Source organism: Saccopteryx leptura, chromosome 5 (assembly GCF_036850995.1).
Source record: "Saccopteryx leptura isolate mSacLep1 chromosome 5, mSacLep1_pri_phased_curated, whole genome shotgun sequence".
Taxonomy (NCBI): domain Eukaryota; kingdom Metazoa; phylum Chordata; class Mammalia; order Chiroptera; family Emballonuridae; genus Saccopteryx; species Saccopteryx leptura.
The window spans coordinates 167,187,845-167,213,334 of record NC_089507.1 but is presented as its reverse complement, the minus strand read 5'-3'; the positions used below and the strand labels follow the sequence as shown (position 1 = coordinate 167,213,334).

At 36.9% G+C, this 25,490-nt stretch overlaps 1 protein-coding gene and 1 pseudogene across 1 annotated transcript in view; both read left to right on the top strand.

The window, feature by feature from the left end:
• Positions 1 to 22,775, top strand: part of LOC136406691 (ABC-type organic anion transporter ABCA8-like) — an 89,410-nt gene extending 66,635 nt beyond the window's left edge. The window contains exons 35-39 of the mRNA XM_066386731.1: positions 14,951 to 15,070; positions 17,651 to 17,791; positions 19,040 to 19,119; positions 21,774 to 21,829; positions 21,948 to 22,775. Of these exons, the coding sequence (XP_066242828.1) occupies positions 14,951 to 15,070; positions 17,651 to 17,791; positions 19,040 to 19,119; positions 21,774 to 21,829; positions 21,948 to 22,046 (496 nt within the window). The 3' untranslated portion in view covers positions 22,047 to 22,775. The remainder of the gene's footprint in view (positions 1 to 14,950; positions 15,071 to 17,650; positions 17,792 to 19,039; positions 19,120 to 21,773; positions 21,830 to 21,947) is intronic.
• The window catches only part of LOC136406692 (ABC-type organic anion transporter ABCA8-like), a 328,883-nt pseudogene that overhangs the window by 66,645 nt on the left and 236,748 nt on the right, over positions 1 to 25,490 (top strand).

The following is a 25,490-nucleotide window of genomic DNA, read 5'->3' as shown; positions in this document are numbered from 1 at the left end:
AAAGATAGAAAAACGAAAGAGAAGGATCAAACAAGACACAAAACTAACAGAAAGCAATCTATAAAATGGCAATAGGGAACTCACAAGTGTCAATAATTACACTAAATGTAAATGGATGAAACTCACCAATAAAAAGGCACAGAGTAGCAGAATGGATTAAAAAAGAAAATCCAACTGTATGCTGCCTCCAGAAAACTCATCTAAGTAACAAGGATAAAAACAAATTCAAAGTGAAAGGCTGGAAAACAATACTTCAAGCAAATAACATCAAAAAAAAAAAAAAACAAAACAGGCGTAGCAATACTCATATCTGATAATGCTGACTACAAGACAGCAAAAGTACTCAGAGACAAAAATGGCCATTTCATAATGGAGGGGACACTGAATCAAGAAGATATAACAATTCTTAATATATATGCACCAAACCAAGGAGCATCAAAATATATAAGACAGCTACTTATTGACCTTAAAACAAAAATTGACAAAAATACAATCATACTTGGAGACCTCAATATACCGCTGACGGGTCTAGATCGGTCATCTAAACAGAGAATCAACAAAGACATAGTGGCCTTAAACAAAAACTAGAGCACTTGGATATGATAGACATCTACAGGACATTTCATTCCAAAGTGACTGAGTATACTTTTTTCTCCAGTGTAAATGGATCATTCTCAAGAATTGACCATATGTTGGGCCACAAAAACAACATCAGCAAATTCAGAAAAATCGAAGTTGTACCAAGCATATTTTCTGATCATAAAGCCTTGAAACTAGAATTCAACTGCAAAAAAGAGGAAAAAAATCCCACAGAAATGTGGAAACTAAACAAAATACTTTTAAAAAATGAATAGGTCAAAGAAGAAATAAGTGCAGAGATCAAAATATATACAGACAAATGAAAATGACAATAAGACATATCATAATCTATGGGATGGAGCAAAAGCAGTGATAAGCAGGAATTTCATATCACTTCAGGCACATATGAACAAACAAGAGAGTGCCCAAGTGAACCACTTAACTTCACACCTTAAGGAACTAGAAAAAGAAGAACAAAGACAACCCAAAACAGCTGAAGAAAGGAGATAATAAAAATCAGAGCAGAAATAAATGAAATAGAGAACAGAAAAACTATAGAAAATATTAATAGAACAAGGAGCTGGTTCTTTGAAAAGATCAACAAAATTGACAAACCGTTGGCAAGACTTACCAAGGAAAAAAGAGAAAGAACTCATATAAACAAAATCCAAAATGAAAGAGAGGAAATCACCACGGACACCGTAGATATACAAAGAATTATTATAGAATACTATGAAAAACTTTATGCCACTAAATTCAACAACCTAGAAGAAATGGATAAATTCCTAGAACAATACAACCTTCCTAGACTGAGTCAAGAAGAAGCAGAAAGCCTAAACAGACCTATTAGTAGAGAAGAAATAGAAAAAACCATTAAAAACCTCCCCAAAAATAAAAGTCCAGGCCCTGACGGCTATACCAGCGAATTTTATCAAACATTCAAAAAAGACTTGGTTCCTATTCTACTCAAAGTCTTCCAAAAAATTGAAGAAGAAGCAATACTTCCAAACACATTTTATGAGGCCAACATAACCCTCATACCAAAACCAGGCAAGGAAGGCACAAAAAAGAAAACTACAGATCAATATCTCTAATGAATACAGATGTTAAGATACTAAACAAAATACTAGCAAATCAAATACAACAACATATTGAAAAAATAATACATCATGATCAAGTGGGATTCATCCCAGAATCTCAGGGATGGTTCAATATACGTAAAATGGTTAACGTAATACACCATATCAACAAAACAAAGAACAAAAACCACATGATCTTATCAATAGACGCAGAAAAGGCTTTTGATAAAATACAACACAATTTTATGTTTAAGACTCTCAACAAAATGGGTATAGAGGGAAAATATCTCAACATGATAAAGGCCATATATGATAAACCATCAGCTAACATCATATTAAATGGCACTAAACTGAAGGCTTTCCCCCTTAAATCAGGAACAAGACAGGGTTGTCCACTCTCTCCACTCTTATTTAATGTGGTACTAGAGGTTCTAGCCAGAGCAATCAGACAAGACAAAGAAATAAAAGGCATCCATATCTGAAAAGAAGAAGTAAAGGTATCACTTTTTGCAGATGATATGATCCTATACATCGAAAACCCCAAAGAATCTACAAAAAGACTACTAGAAACAATAAGCGAATACAGTAAGGTCGCAGGATACAAAATTAACATACAGAAGTCAATAGCCTTTCTATATGCCAACAATGAAACAATTGAGAAAGAACTCAAAAGAATAATCCCCTTCACGATTGCCACAAAAAAATAAAATACCTAGGAATAAACATAACAAAGCATGTAAAGGACTTATATAATGAAAACTATAAACCATTGTTAAGGGAAATCAAAAAAGATATAATGAGATGGAAAAATATACCTTGTTCTTGGTTAGGAAGAATAAATATAATCAAGATGGCCATATTACCCAAGGCAATATACAAATTTAATGCAATTCCCATCAAAATTTGAATGACATTTTTTAAAGAAATAGAGCAAAAAATTATCAGATTTATATGGAAGTATAAAAAACCCTGAATAGCCAAAGCAATCCTAAAGAAAAAGAATGAAGCTGGGGGTATTACAATACCTGACTTCAAACTATATTATAGGGCCACGACAATCAAAACAGTATGGTATTGGCAGAAAAATAGACACTCAGACCAATGGAACAGAATAGAAAGTCCAGAAATAAAACCACATATATATAGTCAAATAATTTTTGATAAAGGGGCCAACAACACACAATGGAGAAAAGAAAGCCTCTTCAATAAATGGTGCTGGGAAAACTGGAAAGCTACATGCAAAAGAATGAAACTGGACTACAGTCTGTCCCCTTGTACTAAAATTAACTCAAAATGGATCAAAGATCTAAACATAAGACCTGAAATAATTAAGTGCATAGAAGAAGACATAGGTACTCAACTCATGGACCTGGGCTTTAAAGAGCATTTTATGAATTTGACTCCACAGGCAAGAAAAGTGAAGGCAAAAATTAATGAATGAGACTACATCAGACTAAGAAGTTTTTGCTCAGCAAGAGAAACTGATAACAAAATAAACAGAAAGCCAACTAAATGGGAAATGATATTTTCAAACAACAGCTCAGATAAGGGCTTAATATCCAAAATATACAAAGAACTCATAAAACTCAACAACAAACAAACAAACAATCCAATAAAAAAATGGGAAGAGGATATGAATAGACACTTCTCCCAGGAAGAAATACAAATGGCCAACAGATATATGAAAAGATGCTCATCTTCTTTAGCTATTAGAGAAATGCAAATCAAAACTGCAATGAGATACCACCTCACACCTGTTAGATTAGCTGTTATTAGCAAGACAGGTAATAGCAAATGTTGGAGAGGCTGTGGAGAAAAAGGAACCCTCATCCACTGTTGGTGGGAATGTAAAGTAGTACAACCATTATGGAAGAAAGTATGGTGGTTCCTCAAAAAACTGAAAATAGAACTACCTTATGACCCAGCAATCCCTCTCTGGGTATATATCCCAAAAACTCAGAAACATTGATACGTAAAGACACATGCAGCCACATGTTCATTGCAGCATTGTTCACAGTGGCCAGGACATGGAAACAACCAAAAAGCCCTTCAATAGATGACTGGATAAAGAAGATGTGGCACATATACACTATGAAATACTACTCAGCCATAAGAAATGATGACATCGGATCATTTACAGCAAAATGGTGGGATCTTGATAACATGATACGAAGCAAAATAAGTAAATCAGGAAAAACCAGGAACTGCATTATTCCATACATAGGTGGGACATAAAAGTGAAACTAAGAGACATTGATAAGAGTGTGGTGGTTACGGGGGGAGGGGGGAAAGGGAGAGGGAAAGGGGGAGGCGGAGGGGCACAAAGAAAACTAGATAGAAGGTGACAGAGGACAATCTGACTTTGGGTGATGGGATGCAACATAATTGAACGACAAGATAACCTGGACTTGTTATCTTTGAATATATGTATCCTGATTTATTGATGTCGCCCCATTAAAAAAATAAAATTATTTAAAAAAAAAGAAATATCATTTGAAACAAACAAAAAAAATAATAATTAAACAAACAAACAAAAAAAGAATGACATTGATTATGTTGTATACTCATCACCCAAAATCAAATCATTTCGTCACCATATATTTGTCCCTCTTTTCTTCCTTTCCCCCAAGCCCTTCCCCACATTCCTCGTTTTCTGGTAACCACTTCACTTTTATCTATGTCCATGAGTCTCAGTTTTATATCTCAGCTATGTGTAAAATCATACAGTTCTAAGTTTTTTCTATGTCACTCATTATAATGTTCTTAAGGTCTATACATGTTGTCATAAAAGACAATATGTCATTATTTCTTATGGCTCAGTAGTATTCCATTGTATATATGTACCACTTCTTCTTTATCCAGTCCTCTATCGAGGGACACTGTGATTGTTTCCCTATCTTGGCAACTGTGAATAAGGCTGCGATGAATATGGGGAAAATGGGTGTATGTGTCTTTATGTATCAATGTTTTTGAGTTTTGGTGGTAGATAACCAGTTGTGGGACTGTGGGGTCATATGGTTGTTCTATTCTTTTTTTTTCCTCTTCTTTTTTTTCTTTAAAACTCATTTTCTTTTAAATCTATTTATAATTGCATTGAGAGTTGATTACCATAAGATGTGTTTCCAATTTTCATATGGATTCTGACCTATGGAATTATATACAAAAAGTAATTATTTTAAAGATATTCAAGTTAAGTACTTATTTTCAATATTTATTTATTAATATTAAGCATCTGAAGCCTTGTTAAAAATATTTTATACACATAAAGAGATTGAGTGGATTCCCAATAAAGCCATTATACTAGGAGTTTGTGTGATACACAGTGCATTATGATTAAAATTATACTTATGAAAGAATTTATAAATGAATGCAGAAGATTCAAATTTAAACTTTAGAAACATGACTGACAATCACATCAGAATTTTAATTCTTTTTATCTTATATGTAACTTGGGGACAAAACTTGACCCAGGCCCCATCAACTTCACAGATGACTGTGAAGATTTGAGAATTTCTTCATTCTAAGTTACATGCTGCCCTGAGGCAGTCAATAGGCTGGAAATATGATATAAATCGAAATTGTGAGTTTGATGAGAACCCTGAAGGAAAAGAATATGGGAACAGACTATGGAAACAGAAACATTGCATGCGCTATTTACTAATGCTGATCTAAATTCCATGTGGTTCAGTATTTTATTTTATTTTTTTTACTTGCTATATAATTTTATTAACCAGTGTCATTCAATAAAAAAGAAGTATACTACAAACAAATTGTATACTTTAAAAAATATTTCCCCTGATATTTCCAGTCCGTACCTGGCACCATACATAGTTATTACATTATTATTGACTATATTCCTATGCTGTACTTTACATCCCTGTGACTATTCTGTAATTATCAACTTGCACTTCTTAATTTCTTCACCTTTTTTATCTAGTCTCAACACACCCTTCTGACTGGCAACAGTCAGTCTTTCCTGTGTATCTGTGAATTTGTTTCTCTTTTGTTTGTTTATTTTGTTCTTTAGAGTCCACATATATGTGAAATCATAGTATTTGTCTTTCTCTGCCTGGCTTGTTTCACTTAGCATAATACTCTCTAAGTCCATCTATGCTGTAGCAAATGGTAAGATTTTGTTGTTATGGCTGAGTGATATTCTATTGTATGTGTGTACCACTGCCTTTTTAAAAAATCCAATTTTCTAATGATAGACTACCTGGCCAGGGATTTTTCTGATTGGATTTTCAGAAATTATCTTTTCCATCCCTTTACTTTTAGTCCATGTGTATCTTTTGTGGAATAGGGTTTATTTATTATTCTTTTATTATTTTTTATTATTAATTTTAATGGGGTGACATTGATAAATCAGGGTACATATGTTCACAGCAAACATCACTAGGTTATTTTTTTTGTAATAATATTATTTTTTTAATGGGGCGACATCAATAAATCAGGATACATATATTCAAAGATAACAAGTCCAGGTTATCTTGTCGTTCAATTATGTTGCATACCCATCACCCAAAGTCAGATTGTCCTCTGTCACCTTCTATCTAGTTTTCTTTGTGCCCCTCCCCCTCCCCCTATCCTTCTCCCTTTCCCCCCTCCCCCCGTAACCACCACACTCTTATCAATGTCTCTTAGTTTCACTTTTATGTCCCACCTATGTATGGAATAATGCAGTTCCTGGTTTTTCCTGATTTACTTATTTTGCTTCGTATCATGTTATCAAGATCCCACCATTTTGCTGTAAATGATCCGATGTCATCATTTCTTATGGCTGAGTAGTATTCCATAGTGTATATGTGCCACATCTTCTTTATCCAGTCATCTATTGACGGGCTTTTTGGTTGTTTCCATGTCCTGGCCACTGTGAACAATGCTGCAATGAACATGTGGCTGCATGTGTCTTTACGTATCAATGTTTCTGAGTTTTTGGGGTATATACCTAGAGAGGGATTGCTGGGTCATAAGGTAGTTCTATTTTCAGTTTTTTGAAGAACCACCATACTTTCTTCCATAATGGTTGTACTACTTTACATTCCCACCAACAGTGGATGAGGGTTCCTTTTTCTCCACAGCCTCTCCAACATTTGCTATTACCTATCTTGCTAATAATAGCTAATCTAACAGGTGTGAGGTGGTATCTCATTGCAGATTTGATTTGCATTTCTCTAATAGCTAAAGAAGATGAGCATCTTTTCATATATCTGTTGGCCATTTGTATTTCTTCCTGGGAGAAGTGTCTATTCATATCCTCTTCCCATTTTTTTATTGGATTGTTTGTTTGTTTGATGTTGAGTTTTTTGAGTTCTTTGTATATTTTGGATATTAGGCCCTTATCGGAGCTGTTGTTTGAAAATATCATTTCCCATTTAGTTGGCTTTCTGTTTATTTTGTTATCAGTTTCTCTTGCTGAGCAAAAACTTCTTAGTCTGATGTAGTCCCATTCATTAATTTTTGCCTTCACTTCTCTTGCCTTTGGAGTCAAATTCATAAAATGCTCTTTAAAGCCCAGGTCCATGAGTTGAGTACCTATGTCTTCTTCTATGTACTTTATTGTTTCAGGTCTTATGTTTAGATCTTTGATTCATTTTGAGTTAATTTTAGTACAGGGGGACAAACTGTAGTCCAGTTTTATTCTTTTGCATGTGGCTTTCCAGTTTACCCAGCATCATTTGTTGAAGAGGCTTTCTTTTCTCCATTGTGTGTTCTTGGCCCCTTTATCAAAAATTATTTGACTATATACATGTGGTTTTATTTCTGGGCTTTCTATTCTGTTACATTGGTCTGAGTGTCTATTTTTCTGCCAATACCATGCTGTTTTGATTGTCGTGGCCCTATAATATAGTTTGAAGTCAGGTATTGTAATGCCCCCAGCTTCATTCTTTTTCTTTGGATTGCTTTGGCTATTCAGGGTTTTTTATCATTCCATATAAATCTGATGATTTTTTGCTCCATTTCTTTAAAAAATGTCATTGGAATTTTGATGGGAATTGCATTAAATTTGTATATTGCTTTGGGTAATATGGCCATCTTGATTATATTTATTCTACCTAACCAAGAACAAGGAATATTCTTCTATCTCATAATATCTTTTTCAATTTCCCTTAACAATGGTTTATAGTTTTCATTGTATAAGTCCTTTACATTCTTTGTTATGTTTATTCCTAAGTATTTTTTTTGTTGTTGTTGCAATCGTGAAGGGGATTATTCTTTTGAGTTCGTTCTCAAATGTTTCATTGTTGGCATATAGAAAGGCTATTGACTTCTGTATGTTAATTTTGTATCCTGCGACCTTACTGTATTCGCTTATTGTTTCTAGTAGTCTTTTTGTAGATTCTTTGGGGTTTTCGATGTATAGGATCATATCATCTGCAAAAAATGATACCTTTACTTCTTCTTTTCAGATATGGATGCCTTTTATTTCTTTGTCTTATCTGATTGCTCTGGCTAGAACCTCTAGTACCACATTAAATAAGAGTGGAGAGAGTGGACAACCCTGTCTTGTTCCTGATTTAAGGGGGAAAGCCTTCAGTTTAGTGCCATTTAATATGATGTTAGCTGATGGTTTATCATATATGGGCTTTATTATGTTGAGATATTTTCCTTCTATACCCATTTTGTTGAGAGTCTTAAACATAAAATTGTGTTGTATTTTATCGAAAGCCTTTTCTGCATCTATTGATAAGATCATGTGGTTCTTGTTCTTTGTTTTGTAGTTATGGTGTATTATGTTAACCGTTTTACGTATGTTGAACCATCCTTGAGATTCTGGGATGAATCCCACTTGATCATGATGTATTATTTTTTAATATGTTGTTGTATTCGATTTGCAATTTTTTTGTTTAGTATTTTAGCATCTGTATTCATTAGAGATATTGGTCTGTAGTTTTCTTTTTTTGTGCCATCCTTGCCTGGTTTTGGTATGAGGGTTATGTTTGCCTCATAAAATGTGTTTGGAAGTATTGCTTCTTCTTCAATTTTTTGAAAGACTTTCAGTAGAATAGGAACCAAGTCTTCTTTGAAGGTTTGATAAAATTCGCTGGTATAGCTGTCTGGGCCTGGACTTTTATTTTTGGGGAGGTTTTCAATGGTATTTTCTATTTCTTCTTTGCTAATAGGTCTGTTTAGGATTTCTGCTTCTTCTTGACTCAGTCTAGAAAGGTTGTATTCTTCTAGGAATTTATCCATTTCTTCTAGGTTGTTGAATTTAGTGGCATCAAGTTTTTCATAGTATTCTACAATAATTCTTTGTATATCTACGATGTCCGTGGTGATTTCTCCTCTTTCATTTTGGATTTTGTTTATATGAGTTCTTTCTCTTTTTTCCTTGGTAAGTCTTGCCAAGTGTTTGTCAATTTTGTTGATCTTTTCAAAGAACCAGCTCCTTGTTCTATTAATTTTTTCTATAGATTTTCTGTTCTCTATTTCATTTATTTCTGCTCTGGTTTTTATTATCTCCTTTCTTCAGCTGGTTTTGGGTTATCTTTGTTCTTCTTTTTCTAGTTCCTTAAGGTGTGAAGTTAAGTGGTTCACTTGGGCTCTCTCTTGTTTGTTCATATGTGCCTGAAGTGATATGAACTTCCCTCTTATCACTGCTTTTGCTGCATCCCATAGATTCTTATATGTCGTATTGTCATTTTCATTTGTCTGTATATATCTTTTGATCTCTACACTTATTTCTTCTGTGACCCATTCATTTTTTAAAAGTATGTTGTTTAGTTTCCACATTTTTGTGGGATTTTTTTTCCTCTTTTTTGCAGTTGAATTCTAGTTTCAAGGCTTTATGATCAGAAAATATGCTTGGTACAACTTCGATTTTTCTGAATTTGCTGATGTTGATTTTGTGGCCCAACATATGGTCAGTTCTTGAGAATGATCCATGTACATTGGAGAAAAATGTATACTCAGACACTTTGGGATGAAATGTCCTGTAGATGTCTATCATATCCAGGTGCTCTAGTGTTTTGTTTAAGGCCACTATATCTTTGTTGATTCTCTGTTTGGATGACCGATCTAGACTGATACACAGCGGTGTATTGAGGTCTCCAAGTATGATTGTGTTTTTGTCAGTTTTTGTTTTAAAGTCAATAAGTAGCTGTCTTATATATTTTGGTGCTCCTTGGTTTGGTGCATATATATTAAGAATTGTTATGTATTCTTGATTCAGTGTCCCCTTAGCCATTATGAAATGGCCATTTTTGTCTCTGAGTACTTTTCTTGTCTTGTAGTCAGCATTATCAGATATGAGTATTGCTACACCTGCTTTTTTTTTTTGGATGTTATTTGCTTGGAGTATTGTTTTCCAGCCTTTCACTTTGAATTTGTTTTTATCCTTGTTACTTAGATGAGTTTCTTGTAGACAGCATACATTTGGATTTTCCTTTTTGATCCATTCTGCTAATCTGTGCCTTTTTATTGGTGAGTTTAATCCGTTTACATTTAGTGTAATTATTGACACTTGTGAGTTCCCTATTGCCATTTTATATCTTGCTTTCTGTTAGTTTTGTGTCTTGTTTGATCCTTCTCTTTCGTTTTTCTATCTTTTGTTTTTATTTGATTGTGTTCCATACATCTTTCCTCTGTTGCTATCTTTTTTAAATCATGTACTTCTGTGGTGGTTTTTTCAATGGTGGTTACCTTTAAGTAATGAAAAGGGTTCCTACCCTGTTCATTGTAGTGCACTAATTTGTGAGTACTTTTGCACTCCATCACCCTTTGCTACTGTTAATCTCCATCCTCTCCCCCCCTTTCTTTTTGTTGTCACAGTTTAAGTTTGGTTTTATTGTGTTCTTCTTGGAGCTTTTACTTGTGGCTTTGTTTTTTTGCTTTTTTTTTTGTTCTTTGTATCTGATTGGACAACCCCCTTTAGTATTTCCTGGAGTGTGGGTTTTTTGGTGGTATATTCCCTCATCTTTTTTGTATCTGTGAATGTTTTTATTTCTCCTTCATATTTGAAGGATAGCTTTGATGTGTATAGTATTTGTGGCTGAAAGTTCCTCTCTTTCAGGACTTTAAATATTGGGGTCCACTCTCTTTTAGCTTGTAGAGTTTCTGTTGAGAAATCTGATGATAATCTAATGGGCCTTCCTTTATATGTTGTATTCTTCTCTTCCCTGGCTGCCTTGTGAATTTTTTCTTTGCAGTTGGTTTGTGCCAATTTCATTATGATATGCCTTGAAGTAGGTTTGTTGGGGTTAAGAAAACTTGGAGTTCTGTTTGCTTCTAGAATTTGAGGCTTTAGTTCTTTCCACAGGCTTGGGAAGTTCTCATCTATTATTTTATTTATTTATTTTTTATTATTTTTATTTTTTACAGAGACAGCGAGAGAGTCAGAGAGAGGGATAGATAGGGACAGACAGACAGGAATGGAGAGAGATGAGAAGCATCAATCATTAGTTCTTTGTTGTGACACCTTAGTTGTTCATTGATTGCTTTCTCATATGTGCCTTGACCATGGGCCTTTAGCAGTCCGAGTAACGCCCTGCTCTAGCCAGTGACCTTGGGTCCAAGCTGGTGAGCTTTGCTCAAACCAAATGAGTCCGCACTCAAGCTGGGGACCTCGGGGTCTCGAACCCGGGTCCTCTGCATCCCAGTCCGATGCTCTATCCACTGCGCCACCGCCTGGTCAGGCTCATCTATTATTTGTTTGAGTATGTTCTCCATTCCATTTTCTCTCTCTCTTCTCCCTCTGATATATCTATTATTCTTATGTTATTCTTTTTGATGGAGTCAGAGAATTCCTGTAGGGCTATCTCATTTTTTTTTTAAATTTTGAGTCTCTTTGTTTTTCTCTCTGTTGTGCCTCAAGTTGCTTGTCTTCTATTTCACGAATCCTCTCTTCTATCTGGCCTGTTCTAGCTAAGCTTGTTACCTTGTTTTTCAGCTCGTGAATTGAGTTTTTCATCTCTGTTTGATTTGTTTTTATAGTTTCAATTTCCTTGGAGATATACTCTTTGTGTTCATTGAGTTGTTTTCTGAGCTCCCTAAATTGTCTTTCTGTGTTTTCTTGTATATGTCTGAGTATTTTTAGGATTTCTATTTTAAATTCTCTGTCGTTTAACTCCATGGTTTCCAATATCTTAAATTTTTTCTTCATAGATTTTCCCTCATCTATCTGTGTTACCTCTCTATCTTTTGTATCCATGATATTTGATTTTCTCTTCTTTAATGGCATTTGAGGGTGGTTTTGTTGATAGTATTAATGAGATTTAATAAAGAATAAAAAGTCAAAAAAATAAAAATAAAAAATCGAAGTTTTTTAAAAAAATTAATCATTAAATAAAGAAAAATAAAATAAAATAAAAATTTGAAAAAAAAAGGGAATTATTCCTTCCCTTCCTTTTTTCCTCTCCTCTTCTCTTTCCTCTTTCTTGAGAAAATTTTGTGGTGAACTGTGAATTATATTGTACTAAATACAACAAACAATACCTGTAATGGAGGGCCTGAATTGGGGAGAAGTAATAAAGGGGTAAAGGAAAAAGAAAAAAAAGGGGGGGCGGTATGGACCCACAAAAAGCAAATAAGGAAAAAATTTGGGTCAAGAATAAAATGATTTGCTTTTAGGTGTTGGCTGACTAAGAGTTATGATGAGAGGAATAAGAGGGAAACAGGAAAGGGGGAGGGGATTTAAAATTACTATTTTATTTAGTGGAACAAGAACTAGATAAAATGGAGAGCCAGGGATGGGGACACTGCTAGTGAGTTAAAAAGGTGAAGTAAAAACTCCCCAAAATGCCACAAACATAAGTTTGAATCCCAGATAAGATAATTTGTCGTTATTGTGGTTTGAATGAGAGGAGACGTAAAGGAGAAAGGAAGAGACTAATTTAGAGGGAGAAAAAAGAGAGAGAGTGAGAGAAAAGATGGAACCACTAAAAGAAGAAAAATGAAAAAGGAGGAGAGAGAGAGAGAGTTAAGAGTTTTGGAGTGCAACCCTCATAGAGAGAAAGGAAGAGGAAAGAAAAGATAATGGGAGATGTAACACTTATGGGTAATGTAGTTCAAAGAGAGGAGAAAGTAAGACCTGCAGAGAATTAAACGACCAAATTGGAAGAGGAAAAAAAACAGAAAAAAAAATCAAGAATGAAGATAAGAGACACAGATGAACAAATATAATAAAATGAAATAGGTTATAAAGTCTGCAGATTATTCTCGATTTTGAGAGGTTATCATCTTGATTTTTCTTTTCTGTCCCTCTTCCTGGTCAGTGACTTTGTACCCCAGGTTCTGCCCCTGTGGCACGCTCTGGTAGAGGTTTGCAGTTGATAATTCTCTATGGCGATGTCATGTATTGGGCTTCAGTCTCGGCAGTCGAGGCTCATTAGCATTTATAGGCTCCAACAGTGAGAGGGTCCGTGTTCCTGGATCCTCTCTCCTAGTCTTTCCTTCCACAATTAGAAGCCTGATAATCCAGCTATGGGGTTGCTGCTGCCTCTGCCTGGATAGTAAGAGGCTCAAAGAGTTGGCAACTCCCCACTCTATTTCCACTCAGCACAGGGCTCTGGGTAAGGCTCAGTCAGTCAGAGCTGCTAGCATAATCAGGCGGGGCTTCTGCCCACTCAAAGACCTCTAACTATGCCCCTCTGTGGGATAACACGGGCACCCACTCCTGAGTTGTTTGGAGGAATCTCTTGCCCACTCTCTGTGTGCGCCGACCAGGATAACAGATCAGCCGCATCACACTTTGAGTAAAACCCCTGCCCGCACGGAAAAGTTCCAGCATTGGAATTGGCTCTCGCTCCCTCCCTGTGCACGGCCCCCTCAGGGTGCTGTGGCGGTTCGGAGATTCCACTCCTGGCCCACACACAGGCCTCTGACTCTGCCCCTCTGTGGGAAAACACGGGCGCCCACCCCTGAGGTGCTCGAAGGAATCTCTTGCCCACTATCTGCGCGCGCCGACCAGGAGATGGGGAAAATGGCTGCCCCACTTGTCTTTCTTTGTCTGGGTTTGGCGTGCGTGTTAGCTTGTATTGCCCGGGTTGCCAGAGTCACAGTTTTTCCTTGGCTTGGAACTTTGTGCCACAGCTTGGTTCTGCTGTTTGTACCATGGCCTGGATCTGTTCACTCCCTTTGCCCACCTTAGTTTCTGTACTGTAAGTTCCTAGTGAAAGCAGCCTTATTTAGGTTAGTGAGGAAGGCAGAGCATTTCTTACTCCCTATTTCCCCCGGGGTTTGATTATATATTTAGCCAATTTTTCACTCGACCATACCTGCCGGTGTGTTGCGAAACATCTGAAGGCTCCAAGGATAAGTTTTTCTGTTTCTGGTTGAAGATTTTGTTGAGTTTTTGGGGAGATTTATCGGTATCGCTTCCTACCGCGCCATTATTCTGACGTCATCCTCTCTAACTCTTTCCATAGGCTTGGGAAATTCTCATCAATTATTTCTTTGAAATACACATTATTTTTTCTTGTTCTTTCTGATGGAGTCAGACAATTATTGTAGAGTTCTCTCATTTCCTTAAAATTTGTGAATCTCTCCTATTCTTTCTGTAGTATTTCTATTTGCCTGTCTTTGATATCATTGATTGTTCTCTCTATCTGTCTTGATCAATTAGCTAAAATTGCTACCTCAGTTTTCAGTTTATTTATTGAGTCCTTCATCTCTGTTTTTAAAGTTCCAATCTTTTTGGTAAGCTTGATAAGTTGCCTTTTGATATTTTCTCACATATAGTTTAGTATTTTCAGAACTTCAATTTTTAATTCTCTATCATTTAACTCCAAGATTTCCATGTGATTGAGACAGTTTTCTGGAGAAATCTTATTTCTTTCTGAACTATATCTCTGTCTTCTGTAACCATGGTATTCAGTTTCCTCTTCCTTGATGGCATTTAATAGTGGTATTGTTAAAAATTCTAACAACAACAAAAAAAACAACATTAACCCAATCAATGCATGAACATTTCAGGAGTGCCAGTGAACCCAGCTGGGGTTTTTTCACTGTGCTATAGTTGTTTAATTTACTGAAATTACAAGGGAAGAGATCAGGAGTATCTCTCATGCTGCCATTACTCTGACATCATCTTCTGAGGTTAACCCATGGTTTTCCAAACAATGTTTTACCCAATATTATTCTTTACATGCAGCCCAATCCATGCTCTATCATGTACTCAGACCAGTCATTTGATTTTTTTCCAAGCCAGTTACCGCTCCAAAAATTTTTTCTTCGTCTGATCTGAATTAACTCCTGTAATATTTTCATATGGACTGAAGGAACTGTCTTCAAATTTATTTTTCCTATGATCTTGGCATTCCCATTTGTTAACACTTTTCTCAACCTAATTTTAGGCGCACGATTCAGGCCACTGTTAGGAAAACTGAGAGGGGCGCCCTCCTGACCACCCATTACATGGCTGAGGCTGAGGCTGTGTGTGACCGTGTGGCCATCATAGTGTCTGGAAGGCTGAGGTGGGTGCCCACACTTGGTCCTCAGTTATGCTCTGAACAAAGGACCCTTCCCTGCACAGATTATACTAGGAAACAATTTTTTTTCTCATTTTCTGTTGCATGAGGTATTAGAACTTTCTCTATATATATCTGCATTGCTGATTCCAAATCTGAAATCTGTTTTTCAATGCATGCTCCAGTTTTTATGTAATTTTAATTTATTTTTGCTACAGTTAATGGCATGCATTGGTTTTTAAATTGGAGTTAAAGGCAATGACTCTTGTATTGAACATAACCGCAAGGCAATTAATGTTTTACAAACATCACTTTTACATAATTGTAGTTGTTTTTAAATGTAAAAAGTTATTATGTGATAGAAACACCCTCTTATTTGTTTTAAGATTGAATCATGATTTCTTTGAGTAGGCGTAAAAGTAAGAATAGTCCTGTCACCTTCTGCTATATATGTAGCTGTTACACACTTCAATATCAAAGGTACAATATTTCATCATTTGTGACACATGCATATATTGCCTATTTTCAAGTTCCCCTTGGGGATCAAGACAAGAATTGGGCTTCTCATATTATGTGTCATAATTTTGAGGAAATGTTTCATGACTGGACAAAAGGAAAATGCAAATGAATGCCTTTTGGTATTCCCATGGTTTGGCGTGAACCTAAGGACCACAGCAGTGACTGTTATTTCTGTCAGATCCATACAAAGGGCATTGGCAAGAAAAAATGACATATCCTAATACTCCTTCAGCAATACAACCTATCCCACATTCTGTGACATTCCCAGTTCCAGTTTTCAAGGTTTCTTTTCTTCTAAGAATGGAGAAAGTGAACATGGTGATCAAGTATATTTTGATAAGATGCATGAAAAAATGGTTGTAGAATCTGAAGGTCTTCTTCTGATGCCAAGCAGTCATTAACCCCTCAGCAGTATAGCCAACCCGAATTGAATGACTTAGTAAGTGATTTGGGCCTATCAAAGAAAGCGGCTGAGTTATTAGCCTCTAGGCTTCAAGAAAAGAATGTATTTCACCAGTCAGCTGAAGTATTCCATTTCAGGAAGCGTGAACAAGTTTTTGTGGACTTTTTTCTCTGAAGACAAACACTGTGTTTACTGTCATAATATCAGCCAGCTAGGTGTTACCTCTTATAGTTCAACAAAATGGTGGCTATTTTTTGACAGCTCTAAATGGAGTCTGAAATGTGTTCTCTTACAGAATGGTAATGTTTATGAGTTGAATTGGTTATTCAACTCATCTGTGAGAAGATTATAATGACATAAAAATTGTCCTCAACTTTCTGAAGTATGAAGAACATAACTGGATCATTTGTGTGGATTTAAAATGGTAAATTTCCTGCTAGGACAACAGAGAGTTTTCATGAAATATCCTTGCTTTCTGTGTTTGTGGGACAGCCGAGCTTGGGAGAAACACTGGACACAGAAGGAGTGGCCTCAACATGAAGCTCTGGAAGTAGGGATGCAAAATATTGTGAATGAACCTGTAGTTAATCGAGACAAGATAATTTTTTCCCCCAAACAACAAACTTGGCTTAATGATGCCGTTTGTTCAGGCTTTGAATGGAGAAAGTGAATGCTCTCAACATATTATTTCTGCTTTTCCTGCCTTGTCTTTGGAGAAGATAAAAGCAGGTGTATTCGATGGACCTCAAATTCGAACCCTCATATGTGGTGAAGAATTTGCCATGAAGATGAATAAGGAGGAGAAAGCAGCATGGCAGTCTTTGTGGCAGTTACAAAGAACTTCCTTGGCAACAAAAAAGCAGAAAACTATGAACTTCTGGTTCAAAGGATGCTGTTGGCTTTCCGCGACTTTGGATGTAGCATGAGTGGTAACATATACTTCCTGAACAGTCACCTTGATAAGTTTCCCAAAAATCTTGGAGCTGTTAGTGATGAGCAGAGAGAATGCTTTCATCAAAATCTGAAGACAATGGAAGAGAATTATCAGGGGCGATGGGACAGAAATATGATGGCAGACTACTGCTAGAGCATCAAACGAGATTATCCTTAACAAGTACACAAAAACAAGAGCTACAAATGCAAATTTTTGCCTGAATAGAATTTAAATAAGTTTTGCACAAATTTTATGATTAAAATAAGTGTTTTAATATGTTCTATTTTGAAATTATAGACAACTTCTGATGCAATTTTATCTTTTAGTGTATTACTGTATTTACTGCATTATATAAATTATTCTATTTTCACAAAGATGATGCCAAAGAAGACATTCTACTTCATTATGTTAAACTAAATGTTGAAAACTTTACAATACGATGAAATTCTAAAATCTTAAATTGAAAAAAAAAAAGTGTAGCTTACAGAGAAAAACTGATTTCAGATTTGAGATCAATACACTCGAATTAGGTCAGAACAAGTGTTTTGTGGATGTAACAAAAATTTTGTTCCCCAGTGTTATCACCATGACGACGTTAAGGGCCTGGCTGCTCTTCTCAACCTGGCCCTGCTCCTGCCCCTGCCCTGGCTTCCACAACTTGAAAATCCTCAATAGTATATTCCTCCCTCCTTTTCCTTGGATGACTTCATCCTCCTCCTTCTCCTTCCAGATGTATCGGAACCATCCAGCAACTGAAGAGCAAATTTGGCAAAGATTACCTGCTGGAGATGAAGGTGAAGACTCCCAGGCAGGTGGAGCCTCTTCACAGTGAGATCCTGAGGCTTTTCCCCCAGGCTGCTCGGCAGGAAAGGTAAACACGTGTGGTGTTCTGTTTCACCTTGGTCTTTCTTCTGTATTCTAGTATGGTGTCAAGAAAGAAAAACTCAATCTTCTCATTCTTTTATATTTAATTTCATAAAAGTTTTGAATAGTTTACTAGAGAAAGGTCCAAACCAGGAGGCACCATAGGACAAAAATATAAGAACAAAGGGCTGATTTTGGAGGCTGATTCTTATGAGGGGATGACCCAGGCATGGACATGTGCACAGACTCAGTCCGTTTCAGGTGTCCTTTCTAGAGGGTGAAGCCATTTCACCAAATGAGATCACCTGTGTAACGCCCAGTACCAGGGATCAGTCAAACATCCCTGAATGATGTCACTTAGCATTTTTATTATTATCAGTAATGAATGGCACTTGAACTCAGGTGAGTTACATAGTGCCAAATGACTAGTGGTGGAGCCAAGAGATGGAAAAAACCTCATTTTTTTCAGTTAAATATTCTTCTCTCTAGGAGAGAAGGCTGATAAGTCATCTGCTTCTTCCCTGCTAGAGGCATCACTGGGTCAGTGTCCTGCCATTTGTCTCCCATTCTGGCCTAGACTAAAAGCAGACTTTTCATAAGAGCATTATAATAGGTCTGCTTTAGAAAGATGACTTCTTGCTGATCCAAGGGCATTCACAATATGGCTGTTTACAGTGCTATTCAGTACTTTGCATGCAAACAAATTATTGGCAACATTATTGCTCTGTTTCATTTCTTTTTTCCAATGTCATGATTTTAGTTCTTTATTTTATTTTTCAATTACTGTTGTCATTCAGTATTACTTTATATTAGTTTTAGGTGTACAGCATAGTGGTTAAACATTCATACTTTCCAAAGTTTCCACTGATATTTCCAGTACGAACCTGGCAGCATACATAGTTGTTACGATATAATTGACAATATTCCCTATGCTGCACTTTACACCCCATGGCTGTTCTGTTACTACTCATTTGTAGTTCTTCATCCCTTCACCTTTTTCACCCAGTCCAGACACCTCCCCAAGTCTGGTAACTGTCTAAATGTTTTCTGTATCGATGAGTCTATGCAAGTTTTGTTTTCTTCTTCTTTATCTTCTATTTTTTTATTGTTTATTTTGTTCTTAAAGAAATTCAAATTAAAACCATAATGAGATATTATCTCACACCTGTCAGACTGTGGCATTTTTTTTAGACATCTCCTCATCAGTGGATGTGCTCTGGAAACCTGGATTTCAGCCACACTCTTTTCCTCCCAGGTACTCCTCCCTGATGGTCTATAAGTTGCCTGTTGAGGATGTGCGACCTTTATCACAGGCTTTCTTCAAACTAGAGATAGGTAAGAGTCACTGTTTAGAGACAAAGCTATGGGAAACAGTTAAGTTCAGGTCTTGCACAAAGCCAGTACAATATTTACATGAATATAAAATTGTAGTAATATACCAGAACTGAATTATTAAGACTTTTAATCCAGTGTCTCAGCCAGGGGTGAAATGACAATACCTGTGATGGGATTGGGGAGGTGCAACTGGTACCTAATAGGTCAAGGCCAGGGATGATGCTAAACATCCAACAGGGCACAGGTCAGCCCCCTCCTACAACAAAGAATGGTTGGACCAAAACATCAGTAGTGCCAAGTTTGAAAACCCTGCCCTGATTAAATGAGGCTCTAGAGGGAAGAGACCATTTGCATTTGGAACTAGAGTGCCCACAAGTTTATGCAAACAGAAAGATATACATTTTGTTTTGTTTCTATATACTCTTTGATAGAATTAGATGTTGATAAGAAGGTTCCTCTCTGTTGACTTGGGTGAAGCCAGAACGCATTTTGTGGCTCTTAGATTCTGAGCTAAGATTTGGACTTCTGTAGAATGTATAGCTCTGTCATAGACTAAGTTCCTGCCTGTCATGCCAGTGTATGAAGTCTGGTAAAAAGTTAAACATTTTCCTCTTGTGACTTGTACTTTTTCGGCTGTCATCTGTCATTAGAAGCCCCAGGCACCCTAGTTGATGAAGAGGTTCTCCCCTTGAGATGAGCTGAAGACAGTTCCAGACAGCTTGTTTTTTCACTTTCTGATTCTGCCAGTTACCGTCACTCTGTGGTTGATGGGTTCATTTTTCACACTGACCATTTTGAACTTTTGTTCCATTTTTAATATTCCAGTGGGGAGAATTCTCATAATGGGCTCTGAGCAACACAAAGTGTTTTATAACTAATCAGAAGCAGGCAGAGAGTTGTTCCAGGAAGGCAGTCTCACTAGAATAGAATGGAGCCTTTTTTAAGAGCTTTCTAATGTTTCTGGATTCGGAAATGACCCCTCCTTCCTCAAATTCCTTCTGATGTGCTTATTTTGCTGAAACTGAAGTTCTGGTGAAGGAGGGGGAAAACAACTTTTTATCAGTGTCTTATCCCATTATGTGAAGCTTATGCAAAGTCCAAAGATTGAAACGTAAGCTAGCATTTTTATCTAAATGTTCAGTTAGCATTAGTTCCATTCTCAGCTGCAATGCATGTATTGAAATCATGAGCTAGGCCACGTAGCATGGTAACAAAATGCATGCCCTGTGTTACTCCTTCATTTTGAGGCATAGATTCATTCTTGTGTACATCAGATCGCTTGTGCGGGATGCAAATTCCAGCCAAACTAGAGCCTCACATGCTTCCTTCTTGCTTCAGATTTACAGACTTGCAGCAGGAAGGTGGATGATCAGTTTTATCCATCTTCATACCCTGTTCTCTCCTTTTTTCATAAGCTGATGTTTTAGGACTCTCTAGGGTAGAATATAAGGTGAGGGGAGAAAAGATTATATGGCAGCATGGCTTGATTTGGTCATTAAAGATGTAGTATGGGCCTTCCTCCCTTTCTCTCATTAGATGCTTTTGTCAGTTCCTTAAAGAGTCCCACTCCCCTCCCCTCTTTATCCTCTGACCACAGATTCCTGTGGTGGGTGATACCTCCTCATTTTGGATTCCTGTGATCACCTTGCTGCTCCTGGGCCACTTCTTGGAATCTCTTTACCCTTCCAGGAGATCCTCTTAAGAATACTTCCCACTATGCATCCCATGAGAAACATGCATATTCTTTTTTATCTAGACTCTGAAAGGGCAGGGTCTTCAGCTGTCCTTGGCACCTTTTCTTTACATGTTTTCAGACACGTGTCAAGGACCCCTCCGCATGTTTCTACACTGTAGGCCAATCCCACCACAGTCACTGCTAATGCTGCTTGCCATTCTTACCTTTCCACCCATTATTTCCTGTATACTGAGTCTGAATATTTGAGATCTCAGTTATAGTCCCAACTGCTTATAGCTGTAAACACAAAATAGGCTAATTCGGGGAAGTTGTGTTTATAAAGAAATTGTTTGCAAAGGTGCAAGGGCAGTGCCGTTACCCGAGGCCAGACCAGCAGGTGTTACCATTCTAAGGTCCAAATGGACTATGAGAGGAAGCAGTGACTGGAACCCGGGTGCATATCATGTAGAATTTGCCCTTTTGAGAAAAGCAGTGGCTTTCAGTCAAGGGACACAGTTGGTGTCAGAGAGGAAGTGAAAGAATAAAGACCTGGACGTCCCTCTCCTCCTTTGTCCCTCCTCCTAGGCTGCCACTGGTGAGACCACAGAAGGAGCTTCTGTCAGTCTCCAGAGCAGAAAGCAGGGAAGAGTCTAGCAAGGGTGGATGGAGAGGGGCACACGGAAGCATCCCAAGACGGAGGGAACCATCCATAGCTTATCCTGCTTAGGTGACCAGGAACCTCTTCTGTTGTTCTCCAGTCTAGTGGCGCCTCTGCCCAACTTGTAAGATAATGAAAGAGGATTTTCATCCTATTATGGGACTAGATAGTGAATTTGCATGCTGATGTTTAGTCTGAGAATGTTTACTCCTTTATTTCTTATATTTAAGATGTAGTTGTATGTACTTTTTATACATGACTTGGTATACCATTTGGGATCAAAAGCATATGGCTTCCTAATACACCTCCATCCTTGTGCAGTTAAACAGAGCTTTGACCTGGAGGAGTACAGCCTCTCACAGTCCACCCTGGACCAGGTGAGTTAGTCTTAGAGGGTTTTGCATCACACATGGAATATAAATGCATGATATATGCACTCGGAGCTCCAGGAGCTGTGTGACACCCTCTCTCTTTGTTCTTCTTCCTGCATTGCAGGTTTTCCTGGAGCTCTCCAAGGAGCAGGAGCTGGAGGATTTGGATGAGGAAGTGAATCTACCCATAAAGAGAAAACTCCTTATCCAGGAAGAGCCTTGACGCCCCAGAAACTGTGTTTCTCTTTAAACTTGAGACTCTTTAAAGATGATATTTTATAACATTAATATGCCTTATCTCAGATATATACAAGAGCTTTTGAAACTTATTTTATGATATTTATCAAGAATATTACAGCATGACTGCGGTAGACACACTATGCAGCCTCAGTACCAGCAACCAAATTCTACCTTTCATAAAGTAGTAAACTTTAAAAAATGCATTTATTATGGAATGTTTGTGTTTGAGGATGATAGAAAGATTGTTTAATACCTTTTCTTTTAACTTTCAAATATTATATTTTTACTTATATTTTCTATTAAAATACAAAGAAAGACAGTACCGATTGAAGGAAAAAGGAGCCCATTCAATACATAGCAGGACAGTCTTTCCTTTTAGTAATTCACTTTTAAAAATGTTTTCTTAAGTCACTGATTTTCCTTTTCTGTCATTTTGTAGATTTTAGATCATGGGGTTTATGTTTTGCCCAGTTGAGACTGTCTGGAATACTGAAACATGTTTATATATATAATTGTAGTAAGACTTTGAATAATCAAGTTGATGAAAAAATACATATCATATATACAATTTTGAAACAATTTTTCTGATTTTATGTTTTCTTATGATGCAACAGTCTACCCTTACGCAGACCACTAGAATTTCATAGAGCTTAATTTCAAATGTTTATATATATTATGATTCACTCCACTGGTGACTCTATAAACACTTTAAAATCAACACAATATTCTTTTTCACTCATACTTCGATGAGTTTTTATTTTCATTGATACTACATTTATTGTTGCAAATGTCACTAAGTTCATAGTAATTTGTTATGCACAATAAAATTTAAAACATGTATATAAATAAAGTGATATTTAAAGAAGCTGACCTTGGCCCTGGCTGGTTGGCTCAGTGGTAGAGTATCGGCCTAGTGTGTAGGAGTCCTGGGTTTGATTCCCAGCCAGGGCACACAGGAGAAGCGCCCATCTGCTTCTCCACTCCTTTCCCTCTCCTTCCTCTCTGTCTCTGTCTTCCCCTCCCGCAGCCAAGTCTCCATTGGAGCAAAGTTGGCCAGGGTGCTGAGGATGGCTCTATGGCCTCTGCCTCAGGCACTAGAATGGCTCTGGTTGCAACAGAGCAATGCCCCAGATGGGCAGAGCATCACTCCCTGGTGGGCATGCCGGGTGGATCCCGGTCAGGTGCATACGGGAGTCTGTCTGACTGCCTCCCCGTTTCCAACTTCAAAAAAAATAAATATATACATAAAAGAAGCTGACCTTTCCAAAGTTATAGGACACACAGGCTCAGATTTGCAAACTCAGGATCTGTTTGGTGTCTCTTACTTTAAGATAGCATCAGGCAGGTATCAAACTGGGTTGAGGTTGCAAAGAAGGTATAAAGAACATCCCTTCAACTTGAAGTTTACGTTATCTTTTGATGGGAACACAGAAGATACTCTATAATCAACTTCTAATTGTCATGATAGCTTCTTGAATGACACAAGGATGTATTTGAAGCTAAAAACTATTTTTGCAGCCTAAATAGCCAATTATTGTGGTAAATTCCAATGGCCCACTTGTGAATATTTTAATATAAATAATCTCAGATATGATTTTGAAAAGTATTCCATGTTTTCAAATTCAAGGGTCTATCTTTGGGAAAAGCACCAAAACTTATGATTTTGTTCCATTTTATATATAATTGGTGTCAAAACACTGCACCTCAAAGCCATTACCATATAATTGTTGTCTTATTGGTAAGAAATAATTCTATGTTGGCCTAGAAGATGCTATAAGATGTCGATTAAGAAAAACCAAATCTGTCTCAGGAAGAGCTCCAGGACACAAATACATACATAGTGTTATTAGGAGTACCTTCCTAGGGTTTGAACTACAGAATACAGGAAGATATAAAAGAAAGTACAATCATCGTGACCAAGGATGTGATGTCACTGAGAAAGAGGACAACGTGCTTTATGAAATATGACATCCATAGGAATTTGTTCCTCAGTCTCTGATATGGCAGAGTTAGAGTTGTATTACTTTTGGCTACTTTCTAAGCTATGGGTCTGTAGGTCAGTGATTTAAGCAAGTTAAGTCTCAGTTTTCCATCTTACAAGGGAAGATAAACACCAACTTACTTATTGACTTGATGTGAGAATCAGATGACAAGATGCAGGTGAAGGTTTAAAGTAAAGTATAATTTTCTTGTAATCATAAAGACAGTCAGATCAGTAGCCGTCAGAGTCAGAGGAGGGTACTGGTTTTTGCATCTTTGCAGATAGTCTCTTTATAAACAAAGCTTCCACCAATATAAAAAATATCCCGCTTCTATAACCCCACAAACCATATCAAATAGGGCACATCTTCCATGTATAGCAACTCCAGACACTGAACTGCTGTTCCAAATAGAAAAGTAGTTCAAGCTGAAAGTCTATATTGCTTATAATAAAAGTCTAAAACCTTGACGCTGCAGTACATCTATGGCAGTGCTCTGGAATCTGCATTTTAATTAAAATGTATTTCATCCATCACCATTTATCCCATTACACCCTCCTGCACTCCCCCACCATAGCTGTCACCACACTTGTGTCTAAGTTCATGAGGTGTTTTTGTCCTTTCTTGCTCTATCCCTCCACCTCCCACACCCACCCTCCCCTCCCTCCCGGACAGCTGTCAGCCTGCTCTCTATGTATGACTCTGTTTCTATTTAGCTTGTTGGTTCACCTTGTTCATTAGATTCCACATACTAGTAAAACCAAATGATACTTGTTCTGTAACTGGCTTATTTCACTTAGCATAATGCTCTTCAAGTCCAGCCACGCTGTCAGAGAAGGAAAGATTTCCTTCTTTCTTATGGCTGCTTAGTATTTCATTGTATAATGTACTATAGCTTTTTTTTATCATTCATCTACTGATGATTGGGCTGTCTCCAGATCTTGGCTATTAAAAATAACACTGCAGTGAACTTAGGGGTACACTTATTCTTTTGAATTAGTTTTTCAAGCTACTTGGATATACTCTTGCAAGTAGGATTTCTAGGTAAAAAGTCAGTTCCATTTTTAAATTTCTGAGATAACTCCATACTGCTTTCCGTAATGGCTGCACCAATCTGCATTCCCACTAACAGTACACAAGAGCTCCCTTTACTCCACGTCCTTGCCAACACTTGTTTGTACATTTATTAATGATAGCCATTCTCACCAGTGTAAGTTGATATCTTTTTGGGTTTCAATTTGCATTTCTCTGATGATTAGTGACATGTAGCATCTTTTTATATGTCTACTACCATCTCTATGTTTTCTTTAGAAGTTGTTTATTAAGATCCCTTACCCATTTTCTAATTAAACTGTTTGATTTCTTTGGTGTTGAGTTTTTTAAGTTCTTCATAAATTTTGGATATTAATAACTTATCAGTTATATTGTAAAAACCAGGCAACATATCA